Consider the following 14,402-nt stretch of genomic DNA (forward strand, 5'->3'; position numbering starts at 1 on the left):
ATATTTAAAATAGAGAGCCAAAACCAATTTTTCATAAAACAAACTTTAATCCAAGTGAAATGGCAACAACCAATAGGATTTCTCCAATCCAAGTCACGTTGATTGAGTTCTTTTTATCTAAATTGGGTAGAATTTAGAAATTTTGGATTTTTAAAGATGAAATCAGAGATTTCTGAACTTGTCACGTTGATCGAGTTCTTTTTATCTAAAATTAGGTAGAATTTAGAAAATTTAGAGGATTTTTTAAGATGAAATTAGAGAGATTACCTTGTTTTGTAACTTATTTTAGGATGATAATTCAATTTCGCAAAAAAGATATTTTTTATGCACCAGCCGGGAATCGAACCCGGGTCTGTACCGTGGCAGGGTACTATTCTACCACTAGACCACTGGTGCTACTTTGAGTTCATAGTCTGCAATATAAACTCATTACAATTCATTATTCATATTGGTATGGTCCACTTCCACTGTTCAAAGCATAAAAATGTTTATTTATTTATTTTTAAATCCTGGAATTAAGAGGATGGTCATGCATCGCACAATCAAGATTGTTGAATCAGGATTTTTTCGAAAATTAAATCAGGAATTTTTGAACAACAATACATGTAAAAGATAACCCAAGATTAATACTAATTTGATGGCCTACATCAATGCAAGATAGATTTTCTTGATGTTTTACTTACATATGATTAAATCATTTTCTTTCTTAAAAAAAAACAAAAAATGCTTATAGATAGTTTAAATATAGTCTAATGGCTGAGCCAAAGATGTAGTCTCATTGAGATCATAAAAAATCCGAAAGAGACAATGTCGAATGATTGAGCCCACGATGAGTACAACAATATTGAATGGGTTTTAAGGTCCGATAGAAGCCATTTGATGTTGTTGCTTTTCAGAGGTATCCATTTAATTTGAGTTGATTTGTTGCATCTTTATCCTCTTCAATTCATAGGTATTTTTGATAATTGACGACTCCTCGACGACAATTACGTTCTTGTACGCTAATGAGTTCAACTGTGATTTTAAAGATTATATATCTTGATGATTTGCCAATTAATTAGCGAATAACCAATTAATTGGTGGTGATCCTACTCAGCAAATTTTTATGAAAATAAACCGATTAATTGACTAGTACTCTCTTTGGCAAAATTTTCCACATTTTCGGAAAAAAAATATGTTGAATTTTTAGACAATTGACACAATGAGAGAATAATACAGGAAATTTCATGCTGTGATTGGTTTCATAGGGAGGAATTCAAATGTTTTTTTTTTAAATCTTTGGGGGATGCTCAACTGTGATTGATGTTGACATCATGTGCATTGAGTAAAAGGCAATCAAAGAGTCTCAATTATGCAGAAATCAAGGGTTAACAATACATCCAAGTGAGTTTGGATTCAATGTATGCACTGAATGTTATTAATAAAGTGAATGAACTCGGTTGGAAGTATGAAGAATCAGTCGAGGAGATAAGGAACTTGGCTTCGAGATTTACAAGGTGCAATTTTGAATTTTGGTGGAGGGAGGCGAATAGAGCAGCAGATTATTTGGCAAGACTTGGAGCTTATTTAGGGGAATTTAATGTAATTGAGAATGTGTCACAAATACCTCAAGAACTTGCGAGAATTATAGTAGAAGATCAAATTTTCTTATATTCTCGTTAGTTATTAATAAAAAGGGAGGGTCACAACCATGGATTTTAAACTAGCTCGAGACTGAGACATATCGCACAAGTTAACTCGGTATTGGAGCCCAACGAGACCAACTCACAAAGTGTAATGAGACGACCGCGTATCGTGAAATAAGCGAGTCGTCTCAGACGATATTTTCTATTATCTCGGGCGATACGAACGAGACAACGCAGTAATGGTTTAACTCGCGAGTTAAAGGAGACGTATCGGACGAGATTTTTAAAATCTCGTCCGAGTTAACTGATGCAAATGAGTTAAAGCCTCAACCCTCTATTCTTTCACTTCAAATCGATTTTTTATTTTATTTTATATTTTTTTGGGTTCATTTTTTAATAGGAATCATTTCTGATTTTTTTTCAGAATTTTTCAGATTTTTTAAATGGTTAAAAACCATTGTCTCAATGTCGAACAAGACAACTCGAACGAGATAAGACGTATTATCCGAGTCAACTCGGTATCGGAGCTGAACGAGACGAGACGTAATATAGAGTTTACAAACCATGGTCACAACAACCCCAGCTTACCGATCAAAAGAAAAAAAGAAAAAAAAGAAAAAAACATTTTCCAAGGGGGAGGTTGGGAGAATATTTTCTCCAAAAAATTGCTGTGCGAGGGAAAGTGATATTACTTTTAAAATGTACAAGGATGCACCTGTAAATCTCATTCTCTCACGACAACCATTTTTCCACCAATTTTCTTCAATAATCATAGAGACTCTTAATTACCTATCTCATCAGCTTGTATTCTTCTAATAATGGAAGGAAAACGTCACTCACCCTTCTAGTGGCCAAACCAGCCCAACTGCAAAGGCCTAAAAGCTGAACTTCTAAACAACCCACATATCATCTTTACTATTTTGAGAAACTAAGAGCTGTTTTAAGCTAAAGAAGAGTCCAAAAGCTTGTAACGGCCACTAAAACTAGACCCCATCTGCCTGAATGTACTCAATTATTCACCTTCACCACTATATATATATATACCCCTAAACACTCCCATATAAAACACAAGTAGAAAAAACATATATAAAACACATACACAGATATTGTTCCATAGAAGCAAATTAAGATGAACAAGGTGATCATCAGTGTGTTGGTGGTGCTAGCCATGGTTCAACTGATGGTCGAACCTTCCCAGGCCGTGAACTGTGTCGATGTCGATAAGTCTTTGGTGAAGTGCATCTCTTACTTGACAGGCGCTGTGCCTCTGCCGGCTGAGGGATGTTGTGATGGAGTGAAGCAACTCAAAGGGATGGTGGCAACCACAGCGGATAGGCGCCAAGCTTGCACTTGTGTGAAGACAGCGGCGGCTAAGTACCAGAACATAAAGGATGATGCAGTTAGTGCACTCCCTACCAAATGTGGCACTCCTCTCTCCTTCCCCATCTCCAAGAACATCAACTGCGACACGTGAGTCCCGCTATTGTAGTTCATTTTTTTTTTTTTTCTTCTGAAACTAGGATATCCGGGCAATTTAGAGCACCCGACTAATCCTTGGGCACATGTGGATCCCCTCCCTAGTACGCGACGAGTAAGTTCTGGAATAAATCCCTGATGGTGGCTCCTAAGGGGTGATTCGAATTCATACCCTCCTTGATATGTCGAATTATCCTTTTCTTCAACCTCTTCTAAAATTTCCTATTAATTTTTCCTAACAATAATCCATCGTGTACAAAATAAACAAATGAGAAGAAAATAATGGAACTTTTACAATTGGTGTGTTTGGCATATAAATCAAGGGTAGAAGATCATAGATCTTTTGGAAAGAAAAAAGTTACTAAGTTTTTTGAAGGGAAAAAAAGAAGATAAGAAGAGTCAAACATATCAAAATTTCTGCTGTAAAGGATGATTTTATTTTTTTTGGGGGAAAGGAGTTCAAACACAAGGGTATTTCAGCCATCTTTTGTTAGTCATTCATAGACTACCGTGGTCAAGGTGGGTATGCCATCAGTTTAAAATTTATGCTCTTTTGAAAAAATAAAAAATAAAAAAAATAATTTTTTTTTTTTTTTTATCTAATATATTTCTCTTGTGCAGGATCCCATAAGCTAGAGGCTTTAGGATCGGAAGGGAAATAATGGGAGGAGAAATGCTTTTGTACTTCTAGTGTTTAGTTGAGAAAAATAAAAGGGTTCTTTTTGATGCAGTTCTTATGTAACGGGTTGCAGTCTGTCTGAACCGTTTTGGCCTAGTAGCCAAAAATTATATATAGTATGAAACAAAATTCTCTAACGTGAGCTTTGGTTGGTTGATGGTATTTTTAATTTTTTCTCTGCACACATCCACGTCAGCAAAGTGTTAATTTATGTCATCTCAGCCTTATTCTTTTTTTTTTTTTCCTCTAAGAATCCACGAAGATTGTAATCGACTATGTTGAGTTGGAGGTCCAAATGATTTCCAAGCGGAAAGATGAACTACAAAAGTAACCTGGCAAACCCAAATGCCGAAGAGGTCCTTAAAAATTAAATTGGCATTACTTTAATTGAGTTGGGATGTGTGTTCATAAGAACAAATCCCATCCCAAAGTTATGGGGTTTCCCTGCCGAGATATTTAAAAAAAAAAAAGAAAACAAAAAATATTCAAAGAGTCATATAGGCTAAATATCCAAGGCCTAGATGGGCCATGAGCCGAATTTTAGTTGCCCTAGATTTAGTCAGTGTTCAATCTTAAGTCCAAGTCAACCTATCTTTCTTTCTCTCTTTTCATTTCTTATCTTTTCTCTCTATTTTTTTTTTTCTAGGAATCGAGGTATCCAGACCTCTTAAAGTACTTGACTAATCCTCAGGGCACTTGCAAACTCCTTCCCTAGACATACAAAGTAATTTATGGGATAGATCCAAGGGTGGTCCCTAAGGTAACTCCAATAGAATTATTAAAAAATAACGAGTAAAAAGTGACATTAGATACTTTTATTGTCTTCTAACGAATAAATTGCCCCTAATTAACTATGAACTTCATTATACATATTAAAGATCCTATTTCTAATTTGGTTGAGTTGAATACTAACATGACTGGTTAATTAAATGGCTAACCATAGTTAACAACATTTTGAAATTTAACACACAAATTTTTTTTTGATCGATGAGTCCTGGAGAGAGAAAAAAAATAAAAATAAAACATTAGTAGGTCTAATACAAGCAGACCCACAAATAGCTCAATTGTAAATTCTCTAGGGGATTCAAACTCAAGACTTCTTCTTTTGGAGGCATGGTTTTGGCTATCTCACCAACCCTTAAAACGTTTCTCTCTTACTTTTTAGTTTTTAGTCACCCTGGTTTTTCAATTAAAAGCTTCTATCAATGGGAACAGTTGTCATTTTTATTTATTTATTATAGAGAAGCTGAAACACAATCTATATGAAAATAGATAACAAAGTTGCAGCTATTGAAGAGTTCTTTGAAGAGTATAGACAAAACAAGTATTGCATTGAAGGTGATCACATATAGATAGATTAGGAGGACTCTCTCTTCTTGGCACACTTGAGTCTAAGGATTTGGAAACCGACCCAAATCTATTTATACAATTTATTTCCCATGTTGATTGGTAGTTGATCTGACCGTCCATCTTTGTTTGATTGCAAAAGAAGGCAATCTTCCTCACTCTTTTATTGAATATCTGTACCTTGACTTTTACTTTGCTGTTTAAGTTGCATCGGTTTCTTGGGTTATTCGGATCTAATGCACAAATTTCATCCAACAAAGTAAATTTAAACTAAGGGTGAGGGATGGTGTTGGGATTGGTAGTGGTATGTATTATGGTGCATATAATTGTTTGATGAAATACTTACATCATAGCAAAGAGTGGCTTGTCCGTTGGGTGGCAACATCCCCGGCAACTGAAGATGGATTAACAAGATTATTATTATTTTTTATTTTTATTTTTTTGGAAGATCATCCGGGTTAAGGCAGACCCAACCTTGGTCCTGATTTAGGATAACAAGCAAATCACTAGGAAGGGAGGACAAATCCAACACATGGCAGCCTATAAATTGAAGAGATGCAAGGTGATGCAAGGTTGTCGGCAACTCTCTTGGTCTCTCTGAAGATGTGAGTCAACAAAATCTCCTTGAAGGAAGGGAGAAGCCTCAAGATAGACAAAACTAAATGGTGAACATGCCAAGGGGGGTTCCATAGGTGATTGAGAATGTTAACAACAGATAAGGAATCAGATTGTACCTCAATCCTAGAGCAATGGTTAGACACAACCAACTTGATGCCTTTGAGGATACCTTGCAATTTGTGACGAAGGACTAAGATAGGATGAATGCAACCAGTAAGAGCAGCCGTCACTCTCTCTCCAAATGTGGTAAATGAATGCACAAAGAGCCACCTATTTCATTCTTTGATAACAGAGTTTCCTTTGAAATGAGAGGCAGCCCAATCCACTTCATTTGCCCAGCTCCCAATAGATCTATTCACTAGGCACCTCGATAAAATTCCAGCCGAAATTGAATTCGCAAAAGTGGATTGACTGAATAAGTGATTAGTGTCCTCTTCACGACTTCTACACAACCTACAAGTAGCATCAACATCGAGCCCCCATTCCTTGAGCGTCTTAAGAATTTTAAGTCTGCCTTTGAGAGTCAGCCACTCAATGAAGCCGTGCTTTGGGATTCTAGAGTTGCTCTAAAGCAAGTGAGTCCATCTTGGACGAGGAAGAGAAGAGGAATGGATCCTTACAGCAGAGGCCACATAGAAAAAACCATTAGCAATCCTCCTTCAAATGATTATATCAGAAGTCCCATGGTGAATAGGAACTTGGTGAAGATGCGAAATCTCAAGTAGACAACCTTTTCTATCCACAATAATTCTTTATTGACCATAAGACCTTGGCTAATTAGGAGAGGCCATTCTCTGATACCATTTCGAATAATGATATTCTATTAATTTCCTTGAGTAGATTATAAGAGCCCTAGTTGGATATATATAAAGAACAAAATCGGTGAGAAATTTAATCAAATCTAATTAGATTTATTCTTATCCTAATTCTCATATATTCTTATCCCAATCCACATATAATGATTGGAATATCAAATTACACTTTATTATCGTGCATCTTGAGTACTCTATAGAAATCCTATTAGGATTTTTATAATCTATTCAAGGAAATCAATTGAATATCATTATACTATTGATCTATTTTTATCCTAATTTTCGTAGATTTTTATCCTAATCCATGTAGATAATGATTTGGTGTATCTTATTACAGTACATCACGACCAATATTTTAACATTTCTAATGAAAATTTGTGTTTGTTCTAAGTTTATATGTTTTTATGTTGTTTTTTTTATGACGAGGGTTCTAAATCCATAGGTCCGACTAGCAGCAGTGAGGCAATTGGCCTCTTAGAGCACCATTTCTTGCCATTTCTATGTTAATTTGGACTAACAATAACTAATATGTATAGACCTTATGAATTAACCTCCAATAGTAGAACTAATTAAGGTAGAACTAATTAAGATCACGTGTCTTCTCATCAACCTCCTTTAACTTTTTATATAATCTTATATATGTGGGAATAACTCAAAAAATTAACTCAAATGTCCAAGGAATGGAGAGAATTTGATTAGTTGTAAAATATTAAATTTTCCAAGTAGATTAAGGATTCAGTTGGTTCCATTGAACAAAAAGCTATTTTTGTGGATGGAAATTGTGGTTTAGTGAGTGTCCGGTCTTGAGAGGTTTGATTGTGAAAAAATCAAAATGGCAAAAAGATAAAATTGAAACAAAACACAAGGATTTAGGTTGATCAACACTGTGCCTACATCCACAGAACATAACAAGAACAATCATTATTTTCCCATAAGTTTAATAGTCCTAGAGATTTCTATTTATAAAATTGAAAGTTATTAAAACATTTAAACCTTTCTGAAATAAGAAAGTTCCGAAAAATAGAAAATTCTTAAGAAAATATTACATGAATTCCCTTTTTCATACCTGTAAAAAAATTCAGGCCGGGGGCTCCGCCCATTGCACCACTGCAGCTCTACGTAGCGCAATAGAATACAAAACATTTACACAATCATTTGACTATCACTGGAGGGCATATAAATTTGGCAGCAAAAGGACCGACCGTCATCAGTGTATCATCAGTGTACGTCATTAAGCATGAATGCACAAACATGCATTTTGGAAAATATTGACGTTTGGTGTTCTCCCATAGTGATTTGGTGGTGTGGTCTTAGTAATCATTTTGAATTCAACAGTAGTATCTGACTGGGGACCAGTTTGGTTTAATTTGAATGGATATAGTAAAGTTTTCGAAATTTTTTTGAGGAGTATAGGATTTTATTCTAGAGGTTGAAGCCAATGGAATAGCAATAATTTTATTTAAAAAATAAAAATAAACAAAAGAACGTTTAATAAGATTTTGCAAGAAGAAGAATCAAGGTTGAATACGATGGGTTTTTAGGGAAATATCAAAGTCCCAAAAAAGATAAAAAAAAGGAAGAAGAAGATACTCCATGATTTATTTGCCAATTAATTAGTGAATAAGCATTTATTCAGCGACTGCTCTATTAGCCATTTGGTGGATTTTTATGAAAATAAATCAATTACTTGGTGACTACCCTACTTGGCAATTTTTTCCGAAATTTTGGAAAATATGCTGAATTTTTTGACAATCGACGCTTGGTTAGAGAATATATATAACACTAGGATTTTCCTTTTTAATGAGAAAAACATTTTCCAAGGGGTGGTTGGGAGAATAATTTCTCCAAAAATTGGTGAGGGGAAATGATATTCCTGTGAATATGTACAATATTAATCTGTAAATTTCATTCCCTCAAGACACCATTTTCCACCAATTTTCTTCAACAATAATAATGAAACCCTTAATTACCTTTCTACTAATAATGGAAAGAAAATGTTACTCATCCTTCAAGTAGCCAAACCAGCCCAACTGAAAATACTTAAAAGCTAAACTTCTAACCAACCCACATATCACCTTTATTATTTTGAGAAACTAAGAGCTGATTTGAGCTAAAGAAGAGTCCAAAAGCTTGTGACGGCTACTACCACTAAACCCCATTTGCATGAAATGTGCATATATTCAATTATTCACCTTCACCACTATATATACCTTTAAACACATCTCTATCAAACACATAGAGAGAAGCATAAAACACCAACACATATACACAGATAAACACGCATTGTTCCATTAAAGCAGAGATGAAGAAGGGGATCATCTGTGTGTTGGTGGTGCTAACCATGGTTCAACTGATGGTCGAACCTTCCCTGGCTGTGAACTGTGTCGATGTCGATAAGTCTTTGGTGCAGTGCATCTCTTACTTGACAGGCGCTGTGCCTCAGCTGGCTGCGGGATGTTGTGATGGAGTGAAGCAACTCAAAGGGATGGTGGCAAACACAGCGGATATGCGCCAAGCTTGCAATTGTGTGAAGACAGCCACGGCTAAGTACCTGAACATAAAGGATGATGCAGTTGGTGCACTCCCTACCAAATGTGGCACTCCTCTCTCCTTCCCTATCTCCAAGGATATCAACTGCGACATGTGAGCCCCATTATTGTTTTTCTTTTCAATTTTTTTTTTTCAAGAGTGTCTAGTTGCACACCACCCGGAATCAATTGCACCTCATCACCTACAAATCTTGCTTGCACCCCATTGATATGATTGCACTCCAAAAGAAAATAGGTTGCACTCCATCTTCTTTTAGAGAGAGAATTTATTCATAGTCCAAACAAAAAATAAAGAGGGGCGCAACTTATAAATTTGTTGTATATAATTTTAAGATTGGATTGCAATTGTGAAGTTTTTATGTGCAACTATTCCCCCCTCCTTATAATCTTTGTGGATAATTTTGGCATAGCCCTTCCAGTGTTTTTCAATATATTTGAGACAACCCTTGGGTTTTCAAACTGATTAACATAACCACTCCACTACTGTCTTATATGTGTGAGAAAATAAGAAATATACTTGCCTACAATATCTTTTTAAAAAGCTTCAATTTTTCTGAAAGTTGATCATCTTGAAGACGAGGTGACTCGTTCAACATCCAACGTAGGGGTAGGGTGCAGTGTTGAGATTTCAAGAATTAGAGATTGCTAAATAAATCAAGCTTAGAAACATTGGTGAATTTGGTTGATACATTGCAATGCTTTAAAGTTTTATTTAGATAAACTCCAGCTTACCTAGCTACCACACACAGAAAAAAGGAAAAAAAAAAAAAAAGAAGAAGATTATAATAGAACTTCACTATTAAAAAAAACATAAGGTAACGATAGCTTGGGGGAAAAAAATTGAGGTCTTCAAATAGATCAAAGTTTTATTGGTTTTTTTTTTTTTTTTGAAAAAAAAATCAAAGGGAAATTGGCAAGATATTGAAGACATAGTATTTCCATTATTTTCTCTTAATCTCTGGCAGAAGGCGCAGTCAATAACATGACATCAATTTGAAAACACGGGTATGTCAAATATTCCCCATGCCCATAAAGTAATATAAAAACAGCTCTTAGGACACACGTTAAATTTGGAAATTGGAATCTGAGGGTATTTTGATAAAAAATAATTTATTAAGGGCATTTTTGAGACAAAATCCGATTTCCAAAGTGTATTTGTTGCACTTTAACGTGTGCCCAAAATCCTATAAAAACTACCTTTTAGAAAAAAAATTCATTTAAATTTGTTAGTTATTTATCTCTTTATCTTCTCTTGTACGGGGTGGTTTAAGGTGGGGGAGGAAATAAAAAATCATCCCTTGAGAAGTTTTGTGCTTAAGTGTTTTGTTGAGAAAAATAAAGCGTTCTTTTGGACATAATTCCTATGTAACAGGTTGAGATCTTCCTTAACCGTTTTCTCTTAAATCTTAATTATTAAGAGTCTGTTCTTTACAGAAGCCAGTTTCAGCTCCAGAAGCTGGCTTCTGGAAGAAGTAGAAGCTCAGAGCCTAAAAAGCCATATTCGGCAGAAGCTTGTTTGTTACAGAAGCATTTAAGATAGAAATTGATGTTCGTTTGACAGCTTTTTATTGCTGGATTCTGGTAAAATGACCAAAATACCCTTAATGTTGATAATGCACCTAGAATGCACAAAAAATAACTAGAATATATATATATAAATTATAAAAATAATTATTTTTAATTTAAATAAATATATAAATTTTATAATTTTATTGAAATTTCGACAGCTTCTCTTCTTAAAAATAGACATATGAAAAATGACATTAATGCATTGCCATCATTATCATTGTCATCGTTATTATTGTCTCATTATCATTATTTGTATTATTTTATATAAAAGGTTGAAGATGACTAATTTTCCAAAGAAAATTCAAATTTTTTATAAAAAAAAAATCTAGGATTTCATTTGATGATTTTTCATTAATAACTGAAAACAAATTATACTAGTCCCTAAACAGATAATATATAGTCATCCATGGTAAATTTTAGTTATTTTCCTTTTATCTCAACCGTCATTTGATGAACAGTAAACCTCTTATGCTTGTCTTTACATCCTTAGGTTAAAAATAATAAACCTAATTTTATTTTATTTTATCTTAGAATTTGAGATGATATGTTTTTAAGAAAAAATCAAGACTTTTTTAGCTAAGATTAAAGACAAGGGTATTTCCATCATTTTATGTCAATATTTCATGGAAGACCAAAGAAAGATTGTGTCATTAGTTTGAACTTTGAATTTTAAAACACACAGGATTATCTATAATGAGAACTTTTATTGGCACCCCAACATTTACTTACAACACCCCATCTAAATTTTATAGTCGATGGTGGCAATGTGAAAATATTAATTCCTATTTTAAATGCCTTGTATTAATTTTGTTGTTGGAAAGTGGTGATAAATAATTTAAAGTAATCGGATTGTAAGAAGTAAAAGTTGAAATGCCAATAGAATTTATCCATAATTTTAACAAAGAAAATCAAATTGCTTGGGGTGAAATCATAATTAATGGTGTGTTAATAACACATATTTTATTTATTTTTACATCTTTATCACTCTCTCTCTCTTTCCATTACATGTGGCGGGCCCATCTGCCACATTTTTTTTTTCCTTAGATCTTCATCACTATAAGTGACGGACCCATTAGCACAATTTTTTATTTTTTTATTCTTAAAGAAGAAGGGCATTTGGTGGAATATTATTTAAAGAAGAAGGGTAGTTAGGTCATTTTAAGTAGAGCCGTTTTCGGTCTTTGCTTCGCGCAAAAGCTCAAATGCGGAGCACCTCTAAGGCGGCTTCAATTTCGGGCTTTAATTTGAAGCCCCATCAGCTCCAAAAGCCCAAACAAACGGAATCCAGCGGGCTTTTTTAGCTTAAAAGCAGTAAAAACTAAAAAAGCCCAGCTCCAAAGTCCAAACGAACAGGGCAGAAACCCGAATTTCAAAAGCTTCCCTCGAGTGAGCTTTGGTTAGGTGTTTAGGTAGCGTTTGAAAATGTTTTTGGAAAGTGCTTCTCGTGCTTTTGGCTTTTAAAAGTGGTTTTAAGTAAAATTAGTGTTGAAGGTGCGGACTTGCCAAAGGAAAGGTAAATTTAATGTTTGGTAAAAATTTGAGAAGCACCTTCCACAAAAGCAAGAAGTCAAAATTAACACAAGCCAAAAGCGATTTAGCTAGACCTGTTTTCAATTTCTTGTAATAGCTTAAAGTGTTTTTCATTGTTAAACAAGAGACACATTTGACCTCATTTTTTCTTATTAAATCGTGAAAATGCTTTCCAATCATGTCTTCCCCAAATGCTAGGTTTTTCCTTCATTTCTTTATATGCGTCCGCCTATCCCTCTAAAACCCCGTCGCTCACTGTCCATGTTCAAATTGGCATTATGATCATTCGAACACAATCTAGTACAAACGCTATATTTTTAATGAAATAATCAATCTCACTTTTAAATCTGAAAAACTCTTCTTGAACATGTTTACCAATGAACATTTCTACGATTATTTTTCTATTGAAATGCATTCAGCTAGAGAACTTTCATTGAACAGTACACCTCATTCCCAAATGAGGCCTTATAAGATAGGAAGATAGGAAGATAGTTTTAAGTTCTTTTTTTTTTTTTTTTTTGTTCTTTTTATTGTTTAATTTTAATAATCAAAATTTTTAACTGACCCGGTCAATCCAAAATGGTTTGATCGATGAGTTAGATCTGTCGGGCCCAAAAGTGAAGTATTAAATAAGTATTTCAGATTTCTTTCCAAAATCAGGCATCTTCAACTTAAGAAAATATTAATTTTATGTATCTTAATACATCTTGTTACAATGCATCACGATTAACACTTGTAACACTCTTAATGAAATTTTGTGTTATTCTTAGTTTAAATGTTTCTATGTTAATTTGGACTACAATAACTAATATGTACAACCTTAGGAATTAACCTCTAAACTTGAACTAATTTATTAAGACCATTTCTTATCTTCTCATCAAACTCATTTAACTTTTAATATAATCTTATGTGGAAAAAACTTGAAAAAATTGACTCAACTTGTGTCCCCCGAGTTGAGGCAACTTGATCACAAGTAGCAAATCATAAAATTTTCTAATTAGGTTAAGGCTTCGTTTGGTTCCATCTAGTAGAAAAACATTGTTGTGGATGGATATTATTGTTTTGCCAGTGTCCAGCTCTGAGGGGTTCGACCACCACCAGAAAGCATAGAAAATTGGTAGCAAAAAGGTTGATCACCATTAGCGTAAACATCGAGCGTGAATGCACAAAACGTTCAAACATTTGGAATCCTCCCATGGTGAAAACAACGGGCTCTAAGACCATTGTTCCTAGTACTTTGGGAGCGTCATTGCGGCAAAAAGTTTGGATTAAAAAAGTTAAGTTTGGATTAAAAAAATTATTTGAATGGGGACCAGTTTTGGTTTAATTTGGATGGATGTAGGAAAGTTTTTGGAAAAAATGAGAATATAAGATATCAGAGGTTGAAGCCAATGGATTTTTATGAAAAAAAAAATATTTTTATTTTAAAAACAAAAAAATAAAATTATTTTTAATTAGATTTTTGAAGAAGAAGAATTAAGGTCGAATAGATGGGTTTTTAGGAAAATGTCAAAGTTCAAAAAAAAAAAAAAAAAAAAAAATCCATAAAGAAGAAGAATAAGAAACTCGACGATTTGCCAATTAATTAGCGAATAACAAATTAATCAGCCATTATACCCCAGTGGGCGGATATTTTATGAAAATAAATCAATTAATCCACGACTACTCTATTTGGCAAATATTTCCAAATTTTTGGAAAAAAAATGCTCAAAGTTTGACCATCGACGACAACGTGAGAGAAAACTCTAGAATTTTTTTCCTTTTTAATGAAAAAACATTTTCCAAGGGTGTGGTTGGGAGACTATTTTCTCCAAAAATTGTCGAGTGAGGGAAAATGATATTCCTTTGAAACTGCTTATTCTCTCGTGATCGGGACAACCATATGCATTTTCCCATCAATTAACTCAAGAAATCATAAAGACCCTTAATTACCTTTCTCATCACCTTGTATTCTTCTAATAATGGAAGGAAAATGTCACTCACTCTTCTAGTGGCCAAACTAGCCCAACTGCAAAGGCTTAAAAGCTGAATTTCTAAACAACCCACACATCATCTTTACTATTTTGAGAAACCAAGAGCTGATTTGAGCTAAAGAAGAGTCCAAAAGCTTGTAACGGCTACAACAACTAAACCCCATTTGCATGAAATGTACATATTTTGAATTACTCACCTTCGCCACTATATATATACCCCTAAA

At 34.1% G+C, this 14,402-nt stretch overlaps 1 protein-coding gene, 1 non-coding gene and 1 pseudogene across 2 annotated transcripts; 2 read left to right on the forward strand and 1 right to left on the reverse strand.

Annotated features, from left to right (window-relative positions):
- Window positions 1-325: 325 nt before the first annotated feature.
- Window positions 326-396, reverse strand: TRNAG-GCC (transfer RNA glycine (anticodon GCC)). The gene has a single exon. It is a non-coding gene; the product is annotated as a tRNA-Gly (tRNA).
- A 2,280-nt stretch (window positions 397-2,676) lies between these two features.
- On the forward strand, window positions 2,677-3,917 carry LOC147384696 (non-specific lipid-transfer protein A-like). The gene is made up of 2 exons (XM_086425941.1): window positions 2,677-3,095; window positions 3,723-3,917. Exons 1-2 carry the CDS (start codon window positions 2,755-2,757, stop codon window positions 3,730-3,732), a joined length of 351 nt encoding a protein of 116 aa, XP_086282067.1. The 5' UTR covers window positions 2,677-2,754; the 3' UTR covers window positions 3,733-3,917.
- Window positions 3,918-8,859: 4,942 nt separating this feature from the next.
- Window positions 8,860-10,646, forward strand: LOC147384697 (non-specific lipid-transfer protein A pseudogene; annotated as a pseudogene).
- Window positions 10,647-14,402: the final 3,756 nt, after the last annotated feature.

The sequence above is a fragment of the Akebia trifoliata genome, chromosome 15, assembly GCF_017979445.1.
Source record: "Akebia trifoliata isolate Shusen 1 chromosome 15, ASM1797944v1, whole genome shotgun sequence".
Taxonomy (NCBI): Eukaryota; Viridiplantae; Streptophyta; class Magnoliopsida; order Ranunculales; family Lardizabalaceae; genus Akebia; species Akebia trifoliata.

Coding starts and splice junctions, on each gene's coding strand:
- LOC147384696 (XM_086425941.1), top strand. CDS start 2,755: ATGAACAAGGTGATCATCAGTGTGTTGGTGGTGCTAGCCATGGTTCAA.